This window comes from Macrotis lagotis, chromosome 3, assembly GCF_037893015.1.
Source record: "Macrotis lagotis isolate mMagLag1 chromosome 3, bilby.v1.9.chrom.fasta, whole genome shotgun sequence".
In the NCBI taxonomy this organism is placed as follows: domain Eukaryota; kingdom Metazoa; phylum Chordata; class Mammalia; order Peramelemorphia; family Peramelidae; genus Macrotis; species Macrotis lagotis.
Window position 1 is genome coordinate 146,659,658 of NC_133660.1, and position 24,109 is coordinate 146,683,766.

Below are 24,109 nucleotides of genomic sequence, written 5' to 3' on the forward strand. Positions count from 1 at the left end.
GGGTCTGTAATTTCATTGATTTATGGAAAACTTGGATGTGAAAATTCCCTCTACAAATATGTCAGCACTTCTCAGCATTCTATAGTCTAAGAGAGTTCCATAGAGCACTGAGATGTTATATAACGCCCAAGATCAACAGCCAGTATATGTCAGAGGAAAGACTTGAACCTAAGTCTTCCTGCTTCAAGGCTAAAGTTTTATTTGCTAAAGCACACTTTCTCTTACTTGAAACCAAATGGGATGAAAAATATCAATGGCTTAGATTATGCCTACAGATGAATGGAAAACTTATTGAGATGGTCCATGTATATATCCTGAATAGGTACAATTCTAAACTGTATCAAGAATTTAATAGGAGGAGGAAAGTAAGCTGAATTGCACTTATAAAATTAGTCAGTGCTCCCAGTGATCCAAACTTTTCCTTGTTGCAAAAATCCACTTTTTTAAAGATCAATATTCTCCTAGTGATGTAATATTCCTGAAATTCATAAAATAACATGATCTTAGAAAGTTCAAAATTTCAAATGACCCAAATGGCAAGAGAAAGACCACAGTGAGCATAAATGAACTAGAACCCGGTTAACCTTGTGTGCCAGTTAAAGAAGACAGTATCAAAGGCATGTTACTATAAAAGGAAAGAGTTACTATAAAAAGAAATGAGAGTGAAATGAGTAAGAAGATTCACATTGTAACTATAACCTATTTTTCCACACTAATCTTATATTACTCTCCCTCCACAAAATTCACATTTTCTTAAGTTTCAGCCATATAGACTATAACTTATACACAGCATTTTATCTTTCATTTCTGTGTTTTTACATGAACTGTCCACTATTCCTGGAATACATTTTCTCTTCAATATATTTTATAATCCCTAGTCTCCTTAAATTCACTAATCAAATGCCCATCCTTAGCAAGAAACATTTTCTGATTTCTTTAATCCATATTTCTTTGCATTTACTCTATATACTATGTATGATACTTAACAGTACTCATAATGTTTCTCCCCCCATTCCAGTAGAACATAAACCTCCTGAGATAAGGAATGCTTTGCTTTCCCCTTTTTGAGTCTGATGCCTAAAATAGAATCTACCATAGAGAAAGCATTCAGAAAGTGTTTATTGAATTGAATTGAGCTAGACAACTTTATTGGTTCCCATGGGAAAGAACTACAACTAGAAAAAAATTCTTAATGAAGGATTTATAAAAAGGCATAGACTAGAATCAAGCAAGATGAGAAGCCATAGATGAGTTTCCATGATAGAAGGAATATCAAATCTAGCCAAGTGTTCAAGAATGCCTACATCTGTTCATGTCACTTCTCCCAACAAAAATCTCATGGTATTTTTTATCCTAAGTACAGTTCAAACCACTTTCTGTGGCTGGTGTTGAAGTGCCCATGATCTGAAACTACCCTGATTTCTCAGTCTTATCTCATAGTACTTTCTTCCAAGTATCCTACTCTTAGCCAAACTAAATTATTTGTTCTTTAACCCTGTAATTCTCCACTTATATGCCTTTTGTTCATATAGTTATGTGTGTTTCAAATGTTCTCCCTATCCCTCTTCATTTGATCAATTTCTAAATCTCCTTTACAATCTATATCCTTTAAGATATTATTTTGAATCCTCCAAGAAGTCAGTAACTTCTCCTCTGTTCCTATATAGCACTTTTGTAATCCATACCTCACTGCTCATAATATGGTATCTAATAAGGTACCATCATATATTACAGTTATATGCATCTTATCTCCATTTATGAGGGCATGTACCAGGACTTAGCTTAACTTTTAAATCTCTCCTCAATACCCAAGCAGTATGGGTATGTATAATGAATATTGAATTTAGCTGAATTAATTTTAAATTAAAATCTACTACATTACAATACATAGTCACAAATATAGCATGCACATGCACACAAACACACCTCTTTATCAAAGTAACACCAGTTATATAACAAAGGATAGAAATTGAATCATATCCTCTAATTCATTTACAAAGATATATTCTTTATGCAGAAAGATAATTGTCCACAATTTGGAAATGCATTTCAGCCCTCGTATTATTTTGAAGAATAAAATACCAATTTTCATGACTTCTTTGTCACTAGAAAAATAAACCTATAGTGTCAGGAGACAGAATTACCTTTATAACTTGTATTGATATTATCACACAAGTCAAAATTCAGTCACTAAATAAATATATTTGGGGTTTCTTGTATTTTATTTATGAACGTATCTTCATTTTAAGAAAATAACAATTTTTATACTGGACGTGACACTGAGTTCTCAAAGGCTACGATGGTAGAATGTTAGTTCTGACACGTACTATCGGTCAATGAATAGACCAACAACTATTGACCAAGTACCCACTATGTGCTATCCAAGCTGGAAAATAGCTTCTCTAACTTCAAATGGCTCATTTTCTAGTTGCCTGAATTGTTCAATTATGGTAACTTTCAAATACTATTTACAAATAGAGATTGTTATCTGTGTTGATGGAGAGAGTACTCATTGATGAAATAACTGATGATTAACAAGTTGAAGAAGTATTATTGAGACATGAACAAAAATTTAATAGTAAATAAAATATAAGCAAAGTACCAAAACTTATAAAAACAAAAATAATATAACACTGTTTGTTCCTCAGTATTCCCTCAATTTGTTCATAAGCAAGACTTTCTTCATCACAAAAAATAAAACAAAAATGTATCAAAATATGTAAGAGTTCATAGAATATGAATATATCCATAAATACATTGGAATAAACACGCCATGATCTTATCACAAGAGGTTGTCATTGACTTGAACAAAACATGTATAATTTTCTTCTTTTAGGAGCAAGTCCTAATGTACTCCAAAAAGGAAAGATGAAAATTATTGATCCTGCCAAGTGCAATAACAAAGAGGTATATAATGGTGCCATAACAAATGGAATGCTGTGTGCTGGGTTTTTGGAAGGAAAAATAGATGCATGCCAGGTAGGTAAATGCACTAGTAAAATTAGGTAGTGGGGATTTAATATTTTGCTTATGGTAAAATACTCTTTTATGAAATTCAAATTTGTATTATTATAGTTATAGTTTTCACGCCAAATTAAATTTGGATAGTTATTTTAAAGATTTGAAAATAAAGACATCTTGAATAATATTTAACATTGAACTAATCAAACCATAATCAACAATAACCATAATAATAATTATTATATTTATGTCAACATCAATTAAGTTCAGTCATGCCATCACCCCCAAGATGAATCAGGGTCCAAAATATCATGCATATAATATTTTTAGGGTTCATGCAAGATTCAATTATTTTAATTTTAGTATAGGTTACCTATATGAACAGTGCAAAAGTTAAATTAGGTCTGCAAAAATTATAGCAGGTCTCAGCCAGTAACACTGATTTTTGTTTGCCAAACACCTAAGCTTTCTACACAGGCAATGGAAGAGTTCAGGTAATGATCTCATAAGCACCGAGGTTTATAGAAGTAAAATGTAAGAGGTATATTCTACAAGTATGTGTTTGAGGTGAGTATATGCAAGCCTAGATGTGCATAGTAAAATTATATGTATAAGGATAACATCAAATCTGAATTATATTTTTCTCTTCACTGTTTCTACATTCACCATCTCACAAGAACTCAGACTAATATAGTATCATATATGACAATTTGTTTAACCCCACAAAAAGTCAAAAGATACATACTTGATGCTACAAACTAGGGAGATACCCTCTTACAGGACTACGTAGTCACTTGACTAACAGTATAACCCCGAGGTTGAGGCCACTCCCCAAGCAGAATTTGGGGTTTAACTTAGTACTGAATAACACACTATTCGGGCAGGTCCCACCTTCCCTCAGACCCTACCCAGAACACATAGCTTACAGTACCAGGTGATTTTCTGGTCCTTCTCTTTCAGGGTCTTCTTAAACCCAAATAAGGCAGAATATATCTATTTTCTTTGTACTTCCTCTTGGTGAGTTGTTCACAGTTCATAAGAAGGCTCATGGATATCCCAGTCTTTCCTCCAAACTCTGATGACTTCTATGGGTATCTCTGAAATTTTCCTTTCTTGATGGCCAAGAATAGAAAATCCAAAGCAAAAGGATTCTTTCAATATCTGCTAAAGGATTTCATCATGTTATGTTATTAAGTTTCTTGTGAATTGTTCTTTGTGTTTTGCTCTCTTGAGTTTTCTAAAGCTTTACGGTAAAGTAAGGTTTGTCCAGAATATATTTGAAAGCAGCTAAAACAAATCTAATTAGACCTTTCCTATTTTACTGATACCCACAAATCATACTTTCTAGCTATTACGTGGGATCACATTAATTCCTAATAACAACAAAATAAAAAACAAACAAATCTGACCATAAAATAATATTAATTCATTGTGTAGTACTACTCTAAATTTAATATGGACTCCCTCTTGGATCCTAAGCATGCATTATCTGATCAGTTTGCTAATTTGAGGTATAATTTTTTCATATCTCAAAGATGCCGGATTTCAACAGTATTGGTACTCCCTTAACTGACAAAGATAAAAAACTAGTCTTGACCTTCATTGTGAATTTTTGTGATCAAAATAAAATAAAATAAAATAAAGGGCATCAACTAGTGACCAGCTGTCCAATGAAAAGTCTCTCCAAACTTGGATAGATTGGTCTTTAAACAATTAAGTTTTACCTGTCCTGTACTCAGTCTTTCAAAATTTGTGCTTGACTAAAAAGTCTTTAGAATTTCAGGTCACCTTCCCAACAAAATGAGATCTGATTTTAACTCAAAGGTTTGAAGATTTATGGCAAGCTAATTTTACAGGATTCAAAAGCAGAAAGCAACTTCTAAGTGAAAGGAAATGAAAAAGAAACCCTGAAGAAGAGTGTACAAGATATGCTGCAGTACACAATTAATCCAGTCATTTATTAAGTATCTACTTTGTTCCCAGAACTGTGAAAGACATTGGATGTAGAAAGACAAAAGTAAAATAATCCCTTCACTCAAGGAGCTTACATTCAATCTAGAGAGACAACATATATGTGTTGTACATAAAAAGAAGTATAAAATGAATTCTGAAGAAAAGGCATCATATAGAAAAGGAAGTGCTTGATCTGTCTTTTTTTTAAATTTAAGGTAATGGGGCTAAGTGGCTTGCCCAAGGCCACACAGCTAGGCAATTATTAAGTATCTGAGTCTGGATTTGAATTCAGGTCCTCCTGACTCTAGGCCTGGTGCTCTATATACTGTGCCACCTAACTCCTTCCCTGAGCTTGATCTTTTAAAAAACTAGGGACACTAATGCATTCCAAGAATGGAGGCATGGGGGTGACAGCCATTGAAAGGTCACAGAATTGGGGGATGAAGTGTCCTGTGTGAAAAATAGTAAGAAAAGTCAGAAAGACTGTTTTAAGTGGATCGCATAAAATGGAATAATGTGTAATAAGACTGGAAAACTTGTAAAGGACTCCAAAAGCCTAAAAGAGAAGTTTCTATTTGATCCTAAAAATAAAAAAGAGACTAGAGTTTATGGAGCAGGAGAATAACATGATCAGAAATACATTTTAGGAAAATCCTTTAGACAACTATTTTAGGAAATTATTAGAAAAGGCAAAGACATGAGACAAGGATGCCAAGTAAACATCTATTATAGTCTGGAAGAGAAGAGATTAGAAGTAGTGTGGTGGTTAGGTGAGGAGCTCAGCTCAAGTAAGCTTGATCCTGTTCCTTCCCTTGGTGGTAGCCTAAAAATGCCAGTCTTTATTCCCTTCCAAGAGGTAGTATTCTAGGATATCTTTCTTCATTGAATCTTATGACCCAAGCTTCAATTTAATGCCTGACCACCATTTAATTTGTATTTAAAAGTATTCATGCTATTTGCCTAGATATGTTTTGAGTTCTTTCCCTAAGCACTAGAATAGAAGACCAGAAGAGTTTTGGTGGGGATCTGCAGAGACCACATCATGTTTGTATATCTTCTGGTTTCAAATACAAATAATTATACATACACTTGGTAACCACATCAGTAAGAGTATAGATCCATTAAAATACAGACATTCATGAAGTGAATGTAGAAGAAAAGGTGGAAGTGTTAAGGAAAGTATCTATATTCCCTTATGGGATATTAAAGAAAGGGAAGGAAGGAAGGAAGGAAGGAAGGAAGGAAGGAAGGAAGGAAGGAAGGAAGGAAGGAAGGAAGGAAAGAAGGAAAGAACTAGGGAAGGAGGGAAGGAAGGATGCAAGAAAGGAAGGAGGGAGAGAGGGAAGCAGGGAGGGAGGGAGGAAGGAATTGATTTGGGTATGACACAAAAAATAAAAAAGATATAAAAAGGCAACCAAAAAAGTAGAATGAAATTCTACCATGTTTTCAAGACAACAAAAGACAGACAATAAAAGGAGAGGAAAGAAAAAGGAACCTTAACGTGTCAATTTAGACAGTTAGAATGACACTCTTGTCATTAGCAAAGGGGCTTTGGAAAGAATTTTTCCTGCTAATTTTGGAAAGCAGGGCTGAGCCATTCCTTGCCTACCACCCTGCCAACAAACAAGGGTAAATAATTTTTGTGGTTCAAGAAGTGATTATTAGAATACAAATACTATCAGGAGAGAGATCATCCAGGAATGATTTTTAAAAAAGACTAATAGTGAAGATTCATTGACTCCCTGCTGAGAGATATTGGATCATCTATATATCTATCAGACATGAACATTCGTGGAACATGCACATGTCTATAGCATGACAGCTAAGCTTCTCAAAACTGAAAAGTGCTTGGCTCCTCCTGGTGGTTCACACAGGGACAAATGGTCTCAGCATAAGGAACTCAGAATATAATGCTAAGGATTATAGAGTGCCAAGCAAGGAAATGAAGATTTTTGAAAAGAAGGTAATATTAGACTATTTGTAGGTAATAATAGACTATTTGAAGGTAATAATAGACTATTTGACTATCTATAATGTCAAGCCCAAGACAACCACTGTATTAGTTTCATACGAACCAATATTCAATACGAACCTCTCAATATTAAGAAGATTTATAAAAATCATACAGCCCAACCCATATTTGCACAAGAATAACTTCTCCAATGTATTACTCTTTGGATAATTTTGGATAAATTTGGATAATAAGTCTGCTCAATATATATCTCTCCTTGTTTTCCATAAAAAGAAAATCATCTGAGACTTTGTCAAAATTCTTGCTAAATTCTAGGTAAACCAGTTACTCTCTTGATCTGACAATATGATTAGCCCATCAAAAAGGAAATGAAGTTGTTCTAACACTAAGTCACATAGGTAGTAAAAATTAGATTTGAAGTAAGAATTCTGACTGTCCAGAGATATTTCCACTAAACAAGGAATCAACTAAACAAGGATGGAGCACACAAAACAAAATAAAAAAGTTCATATTAAAAAAATGGATTCTTGAGACATTTCAGGAAAAATATATTGATAAGTAGAGTACTTTATGAAAAGTAAAATGTCTAGAAAGGGAGGTGAGGATCTTGTTATGTTCTGCTGCTCTGGTCAGATAGCATGCTTTGTTCTAATATACATGTTCTACAAACAACAGTGATAAGCTGGCAGTCACCCAAAGGGAAGTAAGCAGAATGATGAGGAGAATAAAGATCATGCCATTTAATGACAGGATAAAATAAGTAAGGTTCTTTAGCCTAGAGAAAAGAATACTTAGGAAGGACGTGATAGCTGTCAGTCAGTTAATACAATAAAATTCTAACTAAGAATATTAAAAATGGACAAAAATTATCTGTACCTGAGACACTAAAGTCAAAATAGCTCTAGATTGCAAATGTAAAAAAAGAACACCAAAAGTCAATTATAAGGATTACATATAATAACAACTTAGTAAATAACTGCCTTACAAGCAAAAATTTGAGCATCTCCTCATAGTTAATTATAATTCCTGAAGTGTCTAACTCCTGCCTTTCTGGGTTCTTTTGGTAATCATGCCCTGAATCTACAGATCCTTTGTCAAAGCTGAGTCCTGTGAATTCACACATCTCTGGGCACCTTCCTCAAGGCTGTCAGATATCCCTTTGCATCTCCCTGATGTATAAATTCCTGTCATTTGAACAGGGTATAGGGCTCACCCTGGCTTTTCAACATTCCTGTCCCCTTTGTGTCCTTTAGGGAAATTTCATGTCATTGATCTGACTCATTAGGTATTCTGAGGGAGACTATTTGACTATCTATAATGTCAAGCCCAAGACAACCACTGTATTAGTTTCATACGAACCAACTAGTAGAGGTTATTCTGCCTATATGCATAACTTATTCAAGTTAAACACATTTTACTGAGGCAAGGATCTGAAATAACAGAAAGGGTAATGGGCATAGGCTCAAATCTCAGTGGTGCTACTTACTATCTGTTACTTTGTAAAATGAAGAAAATTGCACTAGATGATTTCTATGATTCCTTCCAGCTCTAAATCTGTCTCTCCCTGTGATTTGGAGAAGTAGAAAATGAGTTGGTGCTTCTGGAAAAAATACTAACTGCTAATATAAATGATGTCCATAACAACATAGAGACAGAGAAAACTCTTGCCAGTGGGGAACAGTGAAAAACAGAAGCTGCACATTTCACATTTTAAAATCCATCTGCATTCAAATATATATATATATATATATATATATAAACTTCCACTCAGGTAATAGAGAATTACACAATTACACTAGTGTTCTGCTCATTCACTGAAGGAGGAGACGTTCATATTCTGAAAGGTCTGTATAAGAAGAGTGTAGGTTAGCAAGGTTCAATGTAACCTCAACTGCCAATAGTTTTGACAGAATTATTGTCCATATCATCAAGAGTCCCTCCCTTTAGTTCAGAATTTTCGGTGCCCCTAGAATTTCACAATATTTCATAAAGATTCCTTTTTTAAGGATCCATATAATCATAGAATTTTAACGTTGGAAAGGTCTTAGATTCTCTCATCCAACTTGCTTTTATAGATGATAAAACATGTTTTCCAACTTTAGGTCTATTTAAATTGGGTTAATCTTGGGTGTTAGTTTGTACATGGGGATCAAAGAATTGTACATTTAGTTCTGGAAGACAGGTGCCATAAATGTTAAGTAGTTCAAATTCCATATTTCCAAGGAGGAAACTTAGACCTTTCTAACTTGCCTTAATGTACTTCAAATATTCAGTGGATCCTTGATTTCAATGACAAAAACAATGCAGACTATATCCCAGATAAGTTTACTCATCCTATGTAACTTTTGTCCATCTTTTCCAAGGAGTTCTGCTTAGGAAGCTATTTACCTTGAGAGAAGTCTTCCTCTAGGTTATTTAACTTTACATGATTATACTCAGGCTATCCATAGACTGCCTTGCCTTGAAGGTTATTCTTTAACAACCAGGACATTGAAAATTTCAAAGGTATCTTTTAGTGTCTCATTTACCTTAGGTAAATCACTTAACTTCTCTGGACTTCTGTTTCTCATTAGCTGATGAGAAACTGATCTTAAGCTTTAAGGAGTGCTATAAAGTAGAAAGAAGACAGATACACAAGTTGTAACAGAGGCAGAGATTGGTTGTTATTGGAAGGAAGATTGATATAAAGAGAATAGCATAACAATATCAAGGTGAAGTGTCAAGATAGTCATTAAGAAATGTTAGCGGGGGAGGGATTGGTGGACTCCAGGAGGCACATGCTAGAGTGACAGCAGCCCAATAGCAGTTTTGGAGGCAATTTTCATTCTCCTGTCATTGTGGTATGTAAGAGGTGCTCATGTGTCTATCTAATATGGCACATCCTAGATTGGAGAAATAAGGGATGATAAAGTTTCGTCAAGTCAAAACAAGTCAACAAGTCTTTATTAAGTGTGTGAGGGACTGTACTAAGGATGTTCTGCAGATACAAAAATACAAAAAAAGCAAAAACAGTTCCTTCTCTGAAGGAGTGCACATTCTAACAAAAAAGACAACTTGACAACAACTATATACAAACAAGATAAAAATAGGCTAATAATCAACAGGGAAAAGGCACTGACTCTGAGGATGATCATAAAAGGCTTCTTACAGAAGCTGAGCCTTGAAGAAAGTCAGAAAAGCCCAGAAACAGAGATGAGAAGGGAAAGAATTCCAAGCAAAGAAGAAGGAAATCAGTTCTTAGATGAGTAGATGGAGTGTCTTAGGAGCTAACAACATTGCTTTATTTGAATGGTGTCGGCTGAGACTACTTCCTGTTTCATGTCCCTAGAAGCAACTGAATAAGGAACAGAAGAAAAATAGAGAGCATTGAAAACAAATGGAATATAACTAACAGGCTATCTAGTTATATGGAAAAAATTTAGTCTTCAACTTCACTAAGGGGGTACTCATCAATTTGGGAATGGCTAACCAAATTATGCCATATGAATTTAACAGAATACTATCCTGCCATAAGAAATTATAAAAGAAATGACTTGTCTGAACTGATATGAAGTTAGTAGAACCAGAATTATAAAATAGCAACATCAAGGACAATTTTGAAAGGCATTTTTGCTTTCAAAAAACTGATAATTCAGCATAAATATGTGTTCAATTTCAGCCTGATTGAACTGATTTTGTAATCTAAATAGAACTAAAGCTTACATTTATTTTTTATGTGGGAAATGACAAAAAAAATAATATGAACAATATGATAATGGGGAATATTTACTTATATATTTTAAAACACTTTAGATATTCCATGAATAGCAAACAATCAATATATGGGAAGTCAATCAATGAGTATTAACTAAGCTCCTATTGTCTGCCTGTTCTGGGTTAGGTTTTAGGGATATAAATAAAGGCAAAAGACAGTTTTTGCTCTTATGGAACTTACAATATAATGGGAAAGACAACATGCAAACTATATACAATATAAATGAAATAATGAACAAAGGGAAGCTGTAGAATTAAGGAGGATCAGGAAACATTCCATATTGGAGGTAAGATTTTAGTTGGGACTTGAAGGAATCTAAGGAAGAGCAGGAGGAAGAAATGAAGTGGGAGAGAATTCTAGAAATAAGGGAAAGTAAAAGAAAACTCACAAAATCAAGAGATGGGGTTTCTTGTGCAAGGAACAGCAAGAAGGTTAGTGTCATTGGATCACACAGTACAAGGGAGCAAAGGAGTGTAAGGCATAAGAAGACTAGAAAGGTAGCAGGGAATGTCAAGTCATGAATAGCTTTGACTACCAAACAAGATTTTATATTTGATCCTGGAAGTGATAGGGGTCTCCTAGAATTCATTAAGTTGAGTGTGGGGCAGATGTTAAATCACCACAGGTGAGTGGAGGATAGACTTAAATACAGACTTGTAACAAGACCAATCAATAGAGTATTGCAATAGTTCAGGAACATTATGATGAGGGCCTGCATCAGCATGGTGATAGTGTCAAATGTATGAGATGTCCCAAAAGTAAAATCAACAGGTCTTAGGAACAGATTGTTTAATGGAGTAAGGGAGAGTGAGGACTTAAGTTATTCTATGTAGCTTGAGAACTAGATTCCAATAAAGAATTTAGGAAGGGCTATGACTGTGATACAATTAGTCAATCCATTCTGGAAAACAATTTGGAAAAATTGATGATCTTACCATCATCCACAGGTTTTCCCATGTTCATGAACTCTGAAATTCCTTTATCTGATCCTAGTCATTCACCATTCTTTCTTCTCCCTTGCCTCACAACTCTTAACCCTATTCTTCATTTTCACCATGACCTACAATCCCTCCATCTCTCAGTACTTTCTTATGCCTTTACCCTTACCCTAGACACACTCTTCCCTTTCCCATCTTAATCCCTTGGTAAACAAATTCAACTCAACATCTACTTTCTAATTTAATCCCTTGTCTCTTAATCTAATGACCAATCTTTTCCTAATATGCCCTAGCTTAAACTGCTCCTATCCTCCCCTACTTTCATTATTATTCATATGCTACTGAATAAATCTAGAGAAATTCATAAAGCCATGCTAGCTGGGTCCACTACAAATTTGTTACACAATTTCAATTGAGCTTTTACCGGATCAAGAAGATTTTTATACTTCCCTGATTCACTATGCCACTCACCATAGCAACTCTCTTATACATTTTCATCCCTCTTTAAACCCTCCATAATTCCCCCTCCCTCTACCTTTTCAGCTGAGAACCTTGCTTCACATTTCACTGAAAAAAAACTGAATTGAATTAGTAACTCACCATGGGCTCCCTGTTAGCCTACTACCACTTTTCATAAAATCCAGATACTTTCTGCCACAATCTCCTCCATCACTCCTATTTCACATGAAGGGGTGGCCCTCTTCTTTACCAAGGAAATTTCATATATGTATATGACTCCATTCTATTTTTTCATTTAAATATTTTTATTTGTTTGTTTTTCAAAAATATGCAACAGTAATTTTCATCAATTATTTTGTTGCAACATTTTGAGTTTTACATTTTTCTCCCTCCCTTCCTTCCCTCTCCCCCAACAGAAAGCAATCTAATATAGGCTCAACATGTATTATTATGCTAAACACATAGCCATATTAGTTGTGTTGTGAAAGAAGAATCAAATCCAAACAGAAGAAAAAGCATTAGAGAGAAAAATGACATTTCATAAGACAACTTTTAAAAATTGAAGATAGTAAGCTTTGGTCAGCATTTAAACTTCACAGTTCCAGCTCTGGATATGGATGGTACTTTCTATTATAAGTCTTTTAGAATTGTCTTTGATTATTGTGCTGCTGAAATGAACATAGCTGATCATCACTCAATGTTAATAGTGTATTTAATGATCTTCTAATTCTGCTCATTTCACTCAGCATCAGTTCATGTAAGTCTTCCCAGGTTATTCTGAAGTCCCGTCCCTCATGATTTCTTATAGAACAATAGTGTTTTAGCACATTCATATACCACAATTTGTTCACCCATTCTCTATTTCATGGGCATCCCCTCAATTTCCAATTCTTTGTCACCATGAAAAAAGTTCCATGAATATTTTTGTACATCTGAGTTTTTTTACCCTTTTTCATGATCTCTTTGGGATACAGATCTAGTAGTAGTATTACTAGATCAAAGGGTATGCACAATTTAATTGTCCTTTGGGAATAATTCCAATTTTCTCTCCAGAAAGGCTAGATCAGTCATGTGACTCCATTCTATTCTTCTCCCCCACCCCAGCAGATTGCAACCTCTGTCATCCCTAGTCTACTTCTAACCTTTAATTTCTCAATATCTTTCTGGCAGCTTCATGACTATCTAAAAGCATTCTTTTATCTCTCCCATCCTTAAGAAATCTTACTTGATCTGTTCATGCCTACTATCTGTTATGCTAAATATAGTTCTTTTCCCTGTCATGATTGAATTTCCTGTGAAAAACAGCTACAAACAGTGCCTCCACTTCTTTTCATCTCAGTCTCTTCTCAATTCTCTGAAAACTGACTTTCTAAAGTCATCACTCAATTGAAAATTGCTCTCTCCAAAGTTACTAGTATTCTCTTATTCTATTTGGATCTAGAGGTCTTCTTTTTTCCAATGTTCACCCCATCTTTCTTCTGCAGGTTTTGACACTATTGATCACCTTCTTCCTCTTATGAATCTTTTCTCTCTAGGTTTCCATGACCCTGATCTTTCCTAGTTCACCTTCTACATGTTTAATTACTCCTTAGCCTTTGGAGCCCTCTTCAATTTTCCCTCCATACTATTTCTCTTGGCTGTTTTGTTTTCCATGTACTCAATTATAATATCTATATAGAAGATTTCCATATCAATTTATACAACCTGAATTTCTCTCCTATTACACATGTTGAATTGAATGTCCCATAGACACTTCCAAACTCAACATATTCAAAACAGAGTTTATCTTTTCCCCAAAACTCTTCTTAATTTCCCTTTTACTTTGGAGGGCACCAATGTCCTTTTAGTCAACAAGATGCAAAATCTAGGTAACATGCTTGACTCCACACTCTACCATCCCTCAGATTCAATCAGTTGCAAATTCTATTGTTTCTACCTTGGTAATATCTCTCATAAGGACCCTCTTTCTTCCTCTGACATTGCTACCCCCCTGATTCAGGCCCTCATCCCCTCATGCAAAGAATATTGCACTAGCCTTAGTCTCCCTGTCTCAGTTCTCTACCCCCCCACCCTACCCCCTACACTTAACTGGTGAATTAATCTTTCTAAGATTAATTTATAAGATTAAACACACACACATACATACACAAACACCACACACACACACACACACACACAAATACACACACAAACACACACACACACACACACACACACATGCATACACACACAAATTCCTCTCAACAAATTCCAGTAGTTCCTCATTATCTCCAAGGTCAAATGTAAAATGCTCTCTTCTATAAACTGATCTCTTCCTGCCTTTCCAGTTTTCTCACACTTTTCTCCTATTTACAATTTAGGGCCTCTCTTTGCTTTTCTTCACACAAAACACTCCACCTCTCAACTCTGTATTTTATATGACTGGTTCACATTTCTGGAAGTCTCTCCCTCCTTATCTCTACCTCCTACCTTCTCTCTCTCTTTCTTCATCTCTCAGTTAAAATACCACCATCTGCAAGAAGCCTTTCCTGATCCCCTTAATATTAGTGTCTTCTTTCTGAGATTACCTCCAATTATACATATAGATGATATATATATACATATTTATATATCTACTTACCTACTTTGTTTATATATATAGATTTTACATGTTGCCTCCTGCAGTAGAAGGAGCTAAGAATAGACTATTTTTGCCTATCTTTGTATTTTCAGTAATTAGAACAATGACTGACATATAATAAGCCCTTTTAAAAAAGCTTGTTGAGTCATGGAAACATAATCTCAAGGTACAGTACTGCCCCTCAATCTTTATATACATACGTCCCAGAAACTCATTCATCTTCAAGTCTGCTAGGCATTATTTTCCCATTGCTTCAATTTCATCATCTACTTACTTTCCTGGACATATAAGTCTATATATAAACTATCATTTTGACACTTAACAGATCAATTATCTTGATATCATCTCATCTACTGACAAGAATTCTTACCACCATGAAACTTCCTTAGGTATTATTAAAATCAACTTGCAGGCAGAAGCATAAGATATCTATAAATATAGGCCCATTTGTTCACTCTCCAATTAGAGATGATGCTTAAACTCAATGCAAGGCCAATATTATTAAATGGTTTTCTGCCATTCTGCTTATATTTACGTGCCCCCTTAAGTAAAATTCAATGATCCATGATATATTTCTTTTACAGTAACCCAGGGCAGGCCCCAGGAACTTATTCAACATAATGCACACTTTTTTCCATAACTTATGTTGGGCATAATGGACTACCAGGCATGAAAACATGTTTTTAACCCAAAACTCATAGAATGACTGCTATAATCTGTGCCAATTATCATCTGTAAGTGAGTAGCAATATTGTCAGCTTTCTTCATAGATCTATTTTCCCTTTTAAGGGATGTGACTATGCAAACAAGCTATATATATATATATATATATATATATATATATAAGATAAAATATAAACAATCAAAAGAAGGAAAATTCTAAAATTATTAGGGACTGAGAATGGCTTACTGTAGAAGTTGGGATTTTAACTGGGACTTGAAGGAAGCCAGGAGGAAGAGATGAAGAAGGAGAGTATTCCATTATGATACAACCAGTGAAAATGGTTGGGGCAGGAAGATTGTCTTTTTTTAGAAATAGCAAGCAACCTATATTATCTGAATCTTTAATCACCTCTGGTTTAGATGGCAGGGGAAAAAATACATGGTGTAGGATATCTCTGACTCAAGGAGGCAAAGGAGGTATCTCCTATTTTTACGCGACCTAAAAGAGAATGTACCCAAGAAAAGTATAAAAGATTTAGCCCACACATCCCAGAATTAGTAGAAGGTGTTTTCCTGATATCATCACATTATAACATACCATTGAGACTCAGTGGAATTCTAGGAGGAAAACTGTATTTGACCATGACCATGACCTGATAAATATAGTGAAGTCAAGAGAGGTCATAGTGGTCCCACCCATAATCATGCTGGCATTTTAGCACAAGGTAGGAGCAGGAAACACATTCCATAGCATTGAATTCATCAGCATGAAAACGCTTTCCAGAATGTCAAGCAGTTAGTGACTTCTGAGGTTGGGTTAAGACATTTCAGTGACTGTAAGCTATCAATTAACATAAACTACATTATAGTTTTAGAGCTATGGTCAATCATATTAATAACAGATGGCACTGAGAAGCAAGTGCTTACTAGTTATTAAGAATGTCATCAACAGAAAAGAACTTTGTACACTTTGACAAAGGAACCTTTTCTGTGACAGAAATCAAGAAATCCATTTCCATCATCATATTTTTATCTTTGACCTTAATCTTCTTATAGGACTCATTTTTTCAGAATAAGGAAAAAAAACAAATTTTATAATTAAAGATTCATTGAATCAATAGATGAAGTCTTTTATACTCTGATCATATCTTTACCTAATAACCTAGAAGAATATGGAAGATATTGCCCTGAACCAACTCTCCCTACAGATTCTAGTTTATATTGCCTAACTCTGATGGATGTATTAATGATGCTGGACCTCTTTCCCCACTTCCTCATTTCAATGGTGTGAGGGATCCTGATTTGCCTATGTTTTGAAATAGCCATGGGATGCAGTGTAGTATAGTGAAATGAATACTATAGCTGGAGGTAAATGACCAGGTTAAAGTCCAACCTCTATAACTTACTTATACTTATAACTTACCAAATAAAGACATTTAACTTGCCTGAGCCTCCTTTGTCCTATTTGTAAAATGAAGGAATTGGACTACATGGTCTATAAAATTTTTCCAGCTAATAGATACTAATGGAGGATCCTGAGGAATGTAATATATTCATGAATTCTAATCCATTCTTTGCAGTTCTCCAAGTGAAGGAACTTCTAAAATTCAGGGACTATTTTATTTTCATCATTGTATGCTCAGTGTTTAGCACATACTAGGTACTTTATAAGTGCCTGTTGGCTTACTGACAAGTCTTCAACATGAATTATCATATGAATAAAGTATGCATAGGAAAATCACTTGTTATTTTCAGGAGGTAGCCATTATAGTATTCTAGTAACACTACATTAGGCTCATTAAATTGCTTACATTAGGGGTGGTGAGGTGGCATAGTGGATAAAGCACCAGCCTTGGAGTCAGGAGTACCTAGGTTCAAATCTGGTCTCAGACACTTAATAATTACCTAGCTTTGTGGCCTTGGGCAAGCCACTTAACCCCACCTGCCTTGCAAAAACCTAAAAAAAAAAAATCTTACATTAAACTGTTGGTTAAAAGGTCTGTCTTTAACCTAAAATTACTTAAGGTATTTTTTAAATTATATAAAAATATAACACTTTCCAAGTTATTTGGCATAAGATAACAGTTCCTTAATTTCGAATGATTATTAATTAGGCTTTGGTCAAGGTTCCAAATTGATTTGATGGGTTCAATCCAGGGAAATAATATCTTGAATGTGGTAGATTCTATTCCAAAATGACTTAAAGTTCTTGCGATCTCAACTCTCTGCTACAACAATCACAACTCTCTACCAATTGTTTACAAAACATTGATTGTCAGATTTATTTCAAATAGTTGGCTGCACTTATCTCACTTGAGTTCAGCTAATATGTGGACAGACCATAATCTGAGTTGACATTATCGAAGACAAAAAAAATGGTACATTTTAAAGAATTTCTATTAGCTATCTATACCCATACTTAGATTAAAGTTTATAAGAGTAATTATCTGGATTATAAGAGTAATCCAGATGCTGATCTTAGCTTATTTTTACTTAGATGAATAGGAAAGGGAAGGGAAAGCAAAGGGAAAAAAGGGTAAAGGGAAAAAGATAGAGAGGAAAAGAAAGGGGGGGAGAAGAAAAGGAAGGGGAAAATATAAGAAGGAGAAGAAGTGGGGGAAAAAAAAGTCTTTGCTAGGAATCAAATTGCCAAATTGAGGTGAATGCCTATAATATGAATGAGGTCAATTTCATACAAGATCCTAAGTACACATGAATAGATATCTGGCATCTATATTAATGATGCATATTCTCTGAGACAGTTGCATGGATATTTGGCAGTTAGAGCAATGATGTAACCTTAGCAAAAATGCATACAAAAATAGGCTATGCATTGGAAAAAGCTGGTAATTCCAACAGGATGGTAAAAATATGCATATACAGGCATAAGATGGAATAAGGGCTGGAGGAATAAACATGAAACTGGTATCACCTGTTGCTTATAGAGAGGTAACATGGCATAGTAAAAGAATGCCACATTCAGAATCAGAAAAACTAAAGTTTCAATCCTTTCTCAACCACTTATAAGCAATATGACCACAAATAAGAAACAACTTCACTGAGTCATCATTTCCTCTTCTATAAAACCTATAATACCTACCTCACAGGATTTTTGCAAGGCTCAAGTGAGCTCATGTATTCTGCAAACTTTAAAATTATGGTAAATGTGAATTATTATTATTACTGCCCACTTCCATAAATTCTATAAAAACCAGTGTGAGTAGTCCCTCTCCATGAAATCGGGTCTGACTACTCATTCCTGTTTCAGCAGGACAAGTAAGTTAAGGACTCAAACACTGTGGTTTACCACAGATAGAATAGCATTGTCTTATGCATAAACTTGGTTCCTTTGAAATCTGCTCCTCCAAGTCTATATCCCAGGAATCATGCTTTGTAAATTTCTGGGAGAATAAAGATCTCTTTGAAGGGGGTGAAATGAAATTCTTGGTCTGTGTCACACAAGTATACTTAGATGGAATGGGGAAACTGGTCAAGATAAAAGGAGAGACTTTGCCACTGAATAAACTTGGCTTCAAACTAGGGCAAGGAAGTTTCTCTGCTAAAGAGCAGTTCTAATGCACACCAATCTCCATTTATTAGGTACCATGTGTAATTAAATCTTGTGGTCTCTCTATTCATCAATTGCAAAGTAGTGCTGAGATTTTTAATCTGGGGTCCACAAACTTTTAAAACACTTGTTAACTATAAATAGAATTGGTTTTCTCTGTAATGTTTTCATCCTATGCATTTAAAAATTACTTTGAGAAAAGTTCATAGGCTTTTACTACACTGCTCAATGAGTTCAGAACCTTTTCCACTCAAAGAGTTAAGAATGCCTGTCTTAGTTACTCAACAACAGAATGATTAGAAGCATTAGAACAGAATTTTTAGAATGGAGCAAAAATGGAATTGTTTTTTCAGGTCCATCTGAAGACTCTAAGAACCAAAGGGTTATGTTGGAAGCTAAAAGAGTCAAATGGTACTTCTTTGTTACAATTTTTAAGGCTCATAAGCCTCTACTGTTTAAAAGATTGTTAGTTTGAGATATTAATTTCTTGCTAATGCCTTATGTCTTTTTAAGATCTAATAATCATATGTAAAAATCAGTAAATTTCTACAGTAATTTCCCCAAAATGATTTTTGGTACAATAGAACACTAGCAGTTAGAAATCCTGCACATTCCTTGCTGGCTGCTTGGACACCAAAAAAACAAATTACCACTGTTGGATGCTATAGTGGGGATTGCTTTGTGCATGAGTTAGATTAGATGGTGGTTAAGTTCCCCTCAAATTTAATATTTTATTTTATTCTTTTATTTGGAGGGGAGGGGGCAGGTAGGCAATTAGGGTTAAGTGACATATCCAGGGTAACACAGCTAGTAGGTGTCAAGTAATTGAGGCTGATTTTGAACTCAGGTCCTTCTGTCTCCTGAGCTGGTACTCTACCTACTGCACTACCTAGCTGCTGCTCTTATTTTATTCTAACACATATTTTAGAACCATTAAATCTGAAGAAGCTGTTTTGAAAAATTCTAGAGATATAGAGGAACACATGAATTAGAAATTCATTATGCTATTGATATATCTTGTTCTTTCCTTACTCTTAATCTTCCATTTCCTATTGTTTCAGTAAAAGGAATAGAACATATAATGAATTAAAATCTTCTGTTACTTTTCTTTCTAGGGTGACTCCGGTGGACCACTCGTTGGTTCAGATTCCAGAGGCATCTGGTTCCTTGTTGGAATTGTGAGCTGGGGAGATGAATGTGCTCTTCCAAATAAGCCTGGAGTCTACACTGAAGTCACTTACTATCGAAACTGGATTATGTCAAAAACTGGACTCTAGAACCACAATTCCCTATAGATTAAAACACACAGATTATATAGTCTTTTAACTACTAAATCAAAATAGGTTAAAGATAAAATTCCTTCTGAATGATAAGAACACAAATTTAAGCATATATAATTTGAGACCTGAACTTGTTCACCCACACCAACAACATGTCTTTGGGTTTATTAAAGGACCAAAATGCCATTTTAAAAAACATTCTTTGGCATAAACCATACATTTGAATAAGTTTACAGTATGAACTTCATGAGTTTTTAAATGTTAAAACTTTATTTAAAATATCACACTTTAATTTCCACTTATTTGCTTCTGTGGCTAGCAAGAATAAGCAAATTAAAATTCTCAATATAACACCTATTAAGAGCCTACTTCAAGGTGTGACAATCATTAAATAACAACATATAAAAACACAACCATAGAACTAATAGCAAGACTACATTACTATATGCTTATAAAATCTCATAGCTAAATAATATTATTCACAAAAAATTGAAGTTGTACATGTTATATTACATGGAAATAAGCAGCATGCGTTACTTATCTAAGCTACTTTGGGGACACATCTTTGATACTCCTTATATATCACTTTAGTATGTCCCTCTACTCTGTACATTGATTTTCTCGTGTATTAAATAAATAGATCATTCTTGCTGCATTTAAAAGAACTAAATCTAAAAATAATTCAAAAATAAATTTTAAATTCACAGTACTTAGAACTGGAAGAGACTATAGGGGTGTTTTAGTATCAATTTCCCCTCATTTCTACAGAGGTATAAGCTAAAGATTAGAAAAGTAAAATGATATGCCAGCTTTACAAAGTAGCAGGTAAGCAGCAAATGCAAATCTGGCTCCTTTGGCTATAAATTTTGTGTTCTATTTATGCAATAATGCTTCTAACTCTTTGCTAAAGTGTCAAGTACTTCACCTGGGATATGTCTCATTTCCTAATAAATGGTTTAAATATACTACCTTGTAAAATAACTAGCAAAATTGAATTCATTTTATGAAACAAAGTAATTATCATTTCTTATTAGAAAGTCAATTCAACTTCATTTGAAACAATATAATCATAACCTAGTCTGTTTGAGTTTTCATTCATCAAAAAAAAATTATTGTATAGTATGGCAGGATATATCCAAAAATCATAGTCAAAATTGTTATTTTCAGTTAAGAAGATGAACTCCATATATGTTTCTCTATAACAATACAGGCAAAATATCAGTATGATAAATGCAATTATAGCAAAAAAAATAATTGGAAGACCTCAGAAATGATCAGTTCTGGTTTTAATTGAATTTTCTGTTTAGGTGATAGCTTTTTGAATTCCTTGTAGAAAATCTAAAATTGTCAACATTGCTTCTTTATTAAGTACAACATAGTGAATGTAATTCATCATTCTGTTGATGAGTCAGTATCCTTTGCAGTTCCTGAACATTAAATTTATATGTATATATATATATATATATATATTCCTGTAATAAATATATATGAGACCAGCCTGAATCTTTACTGGACCTACTCAACAAAACTTGTGATTTTTACTAAAGCCTTGTTATCATCTTATTTTCTTAGCATTTATTACTTCCAACTAAAAGTGAATAAAAAAAAAGTCTGATTGAAATTTCTGGTTAGTTGGGTACTATCAAATTAAGGTTTCATTATTTGAAATGGGAACTTTGCCTAAAATCACAATTATTTCATGCTATATAGGAATAAATTCTCTAGTACAAATAATACTGTAGATTGTTTTCTGACTTTTCTCTATAAAAGTTACTCTCTGAAACAAAGGCTATGATAACTCTTTGAATTGTAGATTGGGTGGGAACTGACCTATAGCAGAACTGTTTAGTCTTTAACACTCAATAAAATACACATTTCCTTCCTAGACAAAATATATTCAAATTCTCACAAAGTATACAAGTAGAAAAAGGAGAGTGGGCAGAGAGGGGAGAGAATATATATAAATAACTCTGCCCTGCCCTCTCTCCTCTATAGAGTTCAAAGCATTTGCACTGTCTATCAGCTCCGTTTCATCTCTGGATCCTGAAGATTACAAAGGGGTTTTTAAGAGTATATAAAATTTACAGGAGTTATGCTACTACAAATAAATTTAAATGTCCCTTGGAGTTTCTTTCTAAATGAGTTTTGCCTATAATATCAATTACTATAATTATAAGTATTATGATGAGGTATTGAATTTTTTTCAATATGACTTCTTTTAGGAAAATCACCTTAGGGAGTTCATTTTATTTTCATTTACTTCAGTTTCAAATACTCAAAAGCAAAAAAAAAAATAATCATTTATTTCAAATTCAACACCTAGATCAATATCTTGGGGGGGGAAGTTTAACATACACTTGTGAAATTATCCATTTAAAAGAATTACTGAATTATAATAGAACAAGAAAGAAGGAACAAAAATGAAATGGGGGGGGTATGACATACAAGAATTACTAAGAATGAAGTTAGTACTAGAGGTACCTAGATACAGTTGTTTCATAAAGTTAAACCACTTAAACCTACTGAAATCAATAAATTGATAAGGCCAAAATATATTTTCCTATATTTTATTTTTTAAAATAAAATATTTTATTTTTAAGCCCCAATTTTCTCTTCTCTGATCATTGCTACACCCAATCTCAAATCCACAACATCAATGATGAAGTGTACTTCCCAACTCTAGGTATAGATGAAACAGACTATGATGGTATACCATTATCCTCATACATATCAATAATCAATATAAATCCCATAACATTCAATCTGGAAGCAGAGGGCTTGAGATCTGCCACACTTTAGGGTTGAACTGCACATTTCACTGTTAACATCAGAATTATACTCATATAACATATGAATGTATACAGTAAAAAGTAATGATGTTGAATACATTAATAATTAGCAAGAACTAAAATGAAAATTCTACCCTCTCACATTACAGCAGCCTAAATAAATTTTACCAAAAGAAAGACATTTCTCCATGAAGCTAATGTAAAATGTGTTTGGAAACAATAAAGTAAAATGGATTTGTTAGATTTCTTGTGTTATTTAAAATAAGTCCTATATATTTATGTTCCTTATATTTGTAATGTAATGCAATTTAATTAATTTTAAGTTTTTAATTTAATTAAATAGTTTAATTAATATAATTTAAAAATCTTTTCCTTTGTCATATACATGATTGTATATGACTTTGATAAATAATAAATAATCATATGTCTATGATATTTCATTGGTTTTGTCATATAGTACACTATTTTTCCATCTGTTAGGTTAAAATATGTACCTTTTCATTTGTAACTTCCTATCTTTTACTTTTTATTGTTCTGACTTTTTACAATTCAATTCTAGAGAAAGGGTTTTTATAAAGCCTCACAGTGTTTTCCAAGTAATACATGACATCTTAAAAAAACATGTGAATTTGCTATTTTGATTCCCACTATAGTAAGATATGTAAGAATTATGTGGCTTAGATAATATTTCTTTCCAGAATGTTTTTTATACTTTGTTATAAATCTCTGGGAGGCAGCACAGTACAATTGGAAAAGCAATGGATTTCCATTTAAGGACCTGAGTTCAAATCTCAAAACTGTTGCTATCAGTGTTTCCTGGACATATCACCTGATCTCTTTAAGCCTCAATTTTCTCATCTCATCCACAACACTAAAGATGAAGTATGCTTCCCACCTCTAGGTATAGATGAAACAAACTATAAATGCAGAATTAGAAATACATTTATAGATACTAGCATTGCAATAAAAATTAGACTTGCTTATTATATTTTTGATAAAAGATAAAGTTTTTATTTTGGGAGGAGGAAAAAATGGCAACAGGGATGGGGAATTAATGGGAATGATAAAAATGGGGAGTAATGGAAAGAAAAGAATAGAATGGAAATGAAACATTTTTAAAATACATAGAAGAGTGACAGCCAGGTGACGCAA

General features: G+C 33.8%; 1 protein-coding gene across 1 annotated transcript in view; it reads left to right on the plus strand.

Annotated features, from left to right (window-relative positions):
• The window catches only part of LOC141516275 (transmembrane protease serine 11C-like), a 104,785-nt gene extending 84,372 nt beyond the window's left edge, over positions 1-20,413 (plus strand). The window contains exons 8-9 of the mRNA XM_074227448.1: positions 2,837-2,979; positions 20,004-20,413. Of these exons, the coding sequence (XP_074083549.1) occupies positions 2,837-2,979; positions 20,004-20,165 (305 nt within the window). The 3' untranslated portion in view covers positions 20,166-20,413. The remainder of the gene's footprint in view (positions 1-2,836; positions 2,980-20,003) is intronic.
• The last annotated feature ends 3,696 nt before the right edge of the window (positions 20,414-24,109 follow it).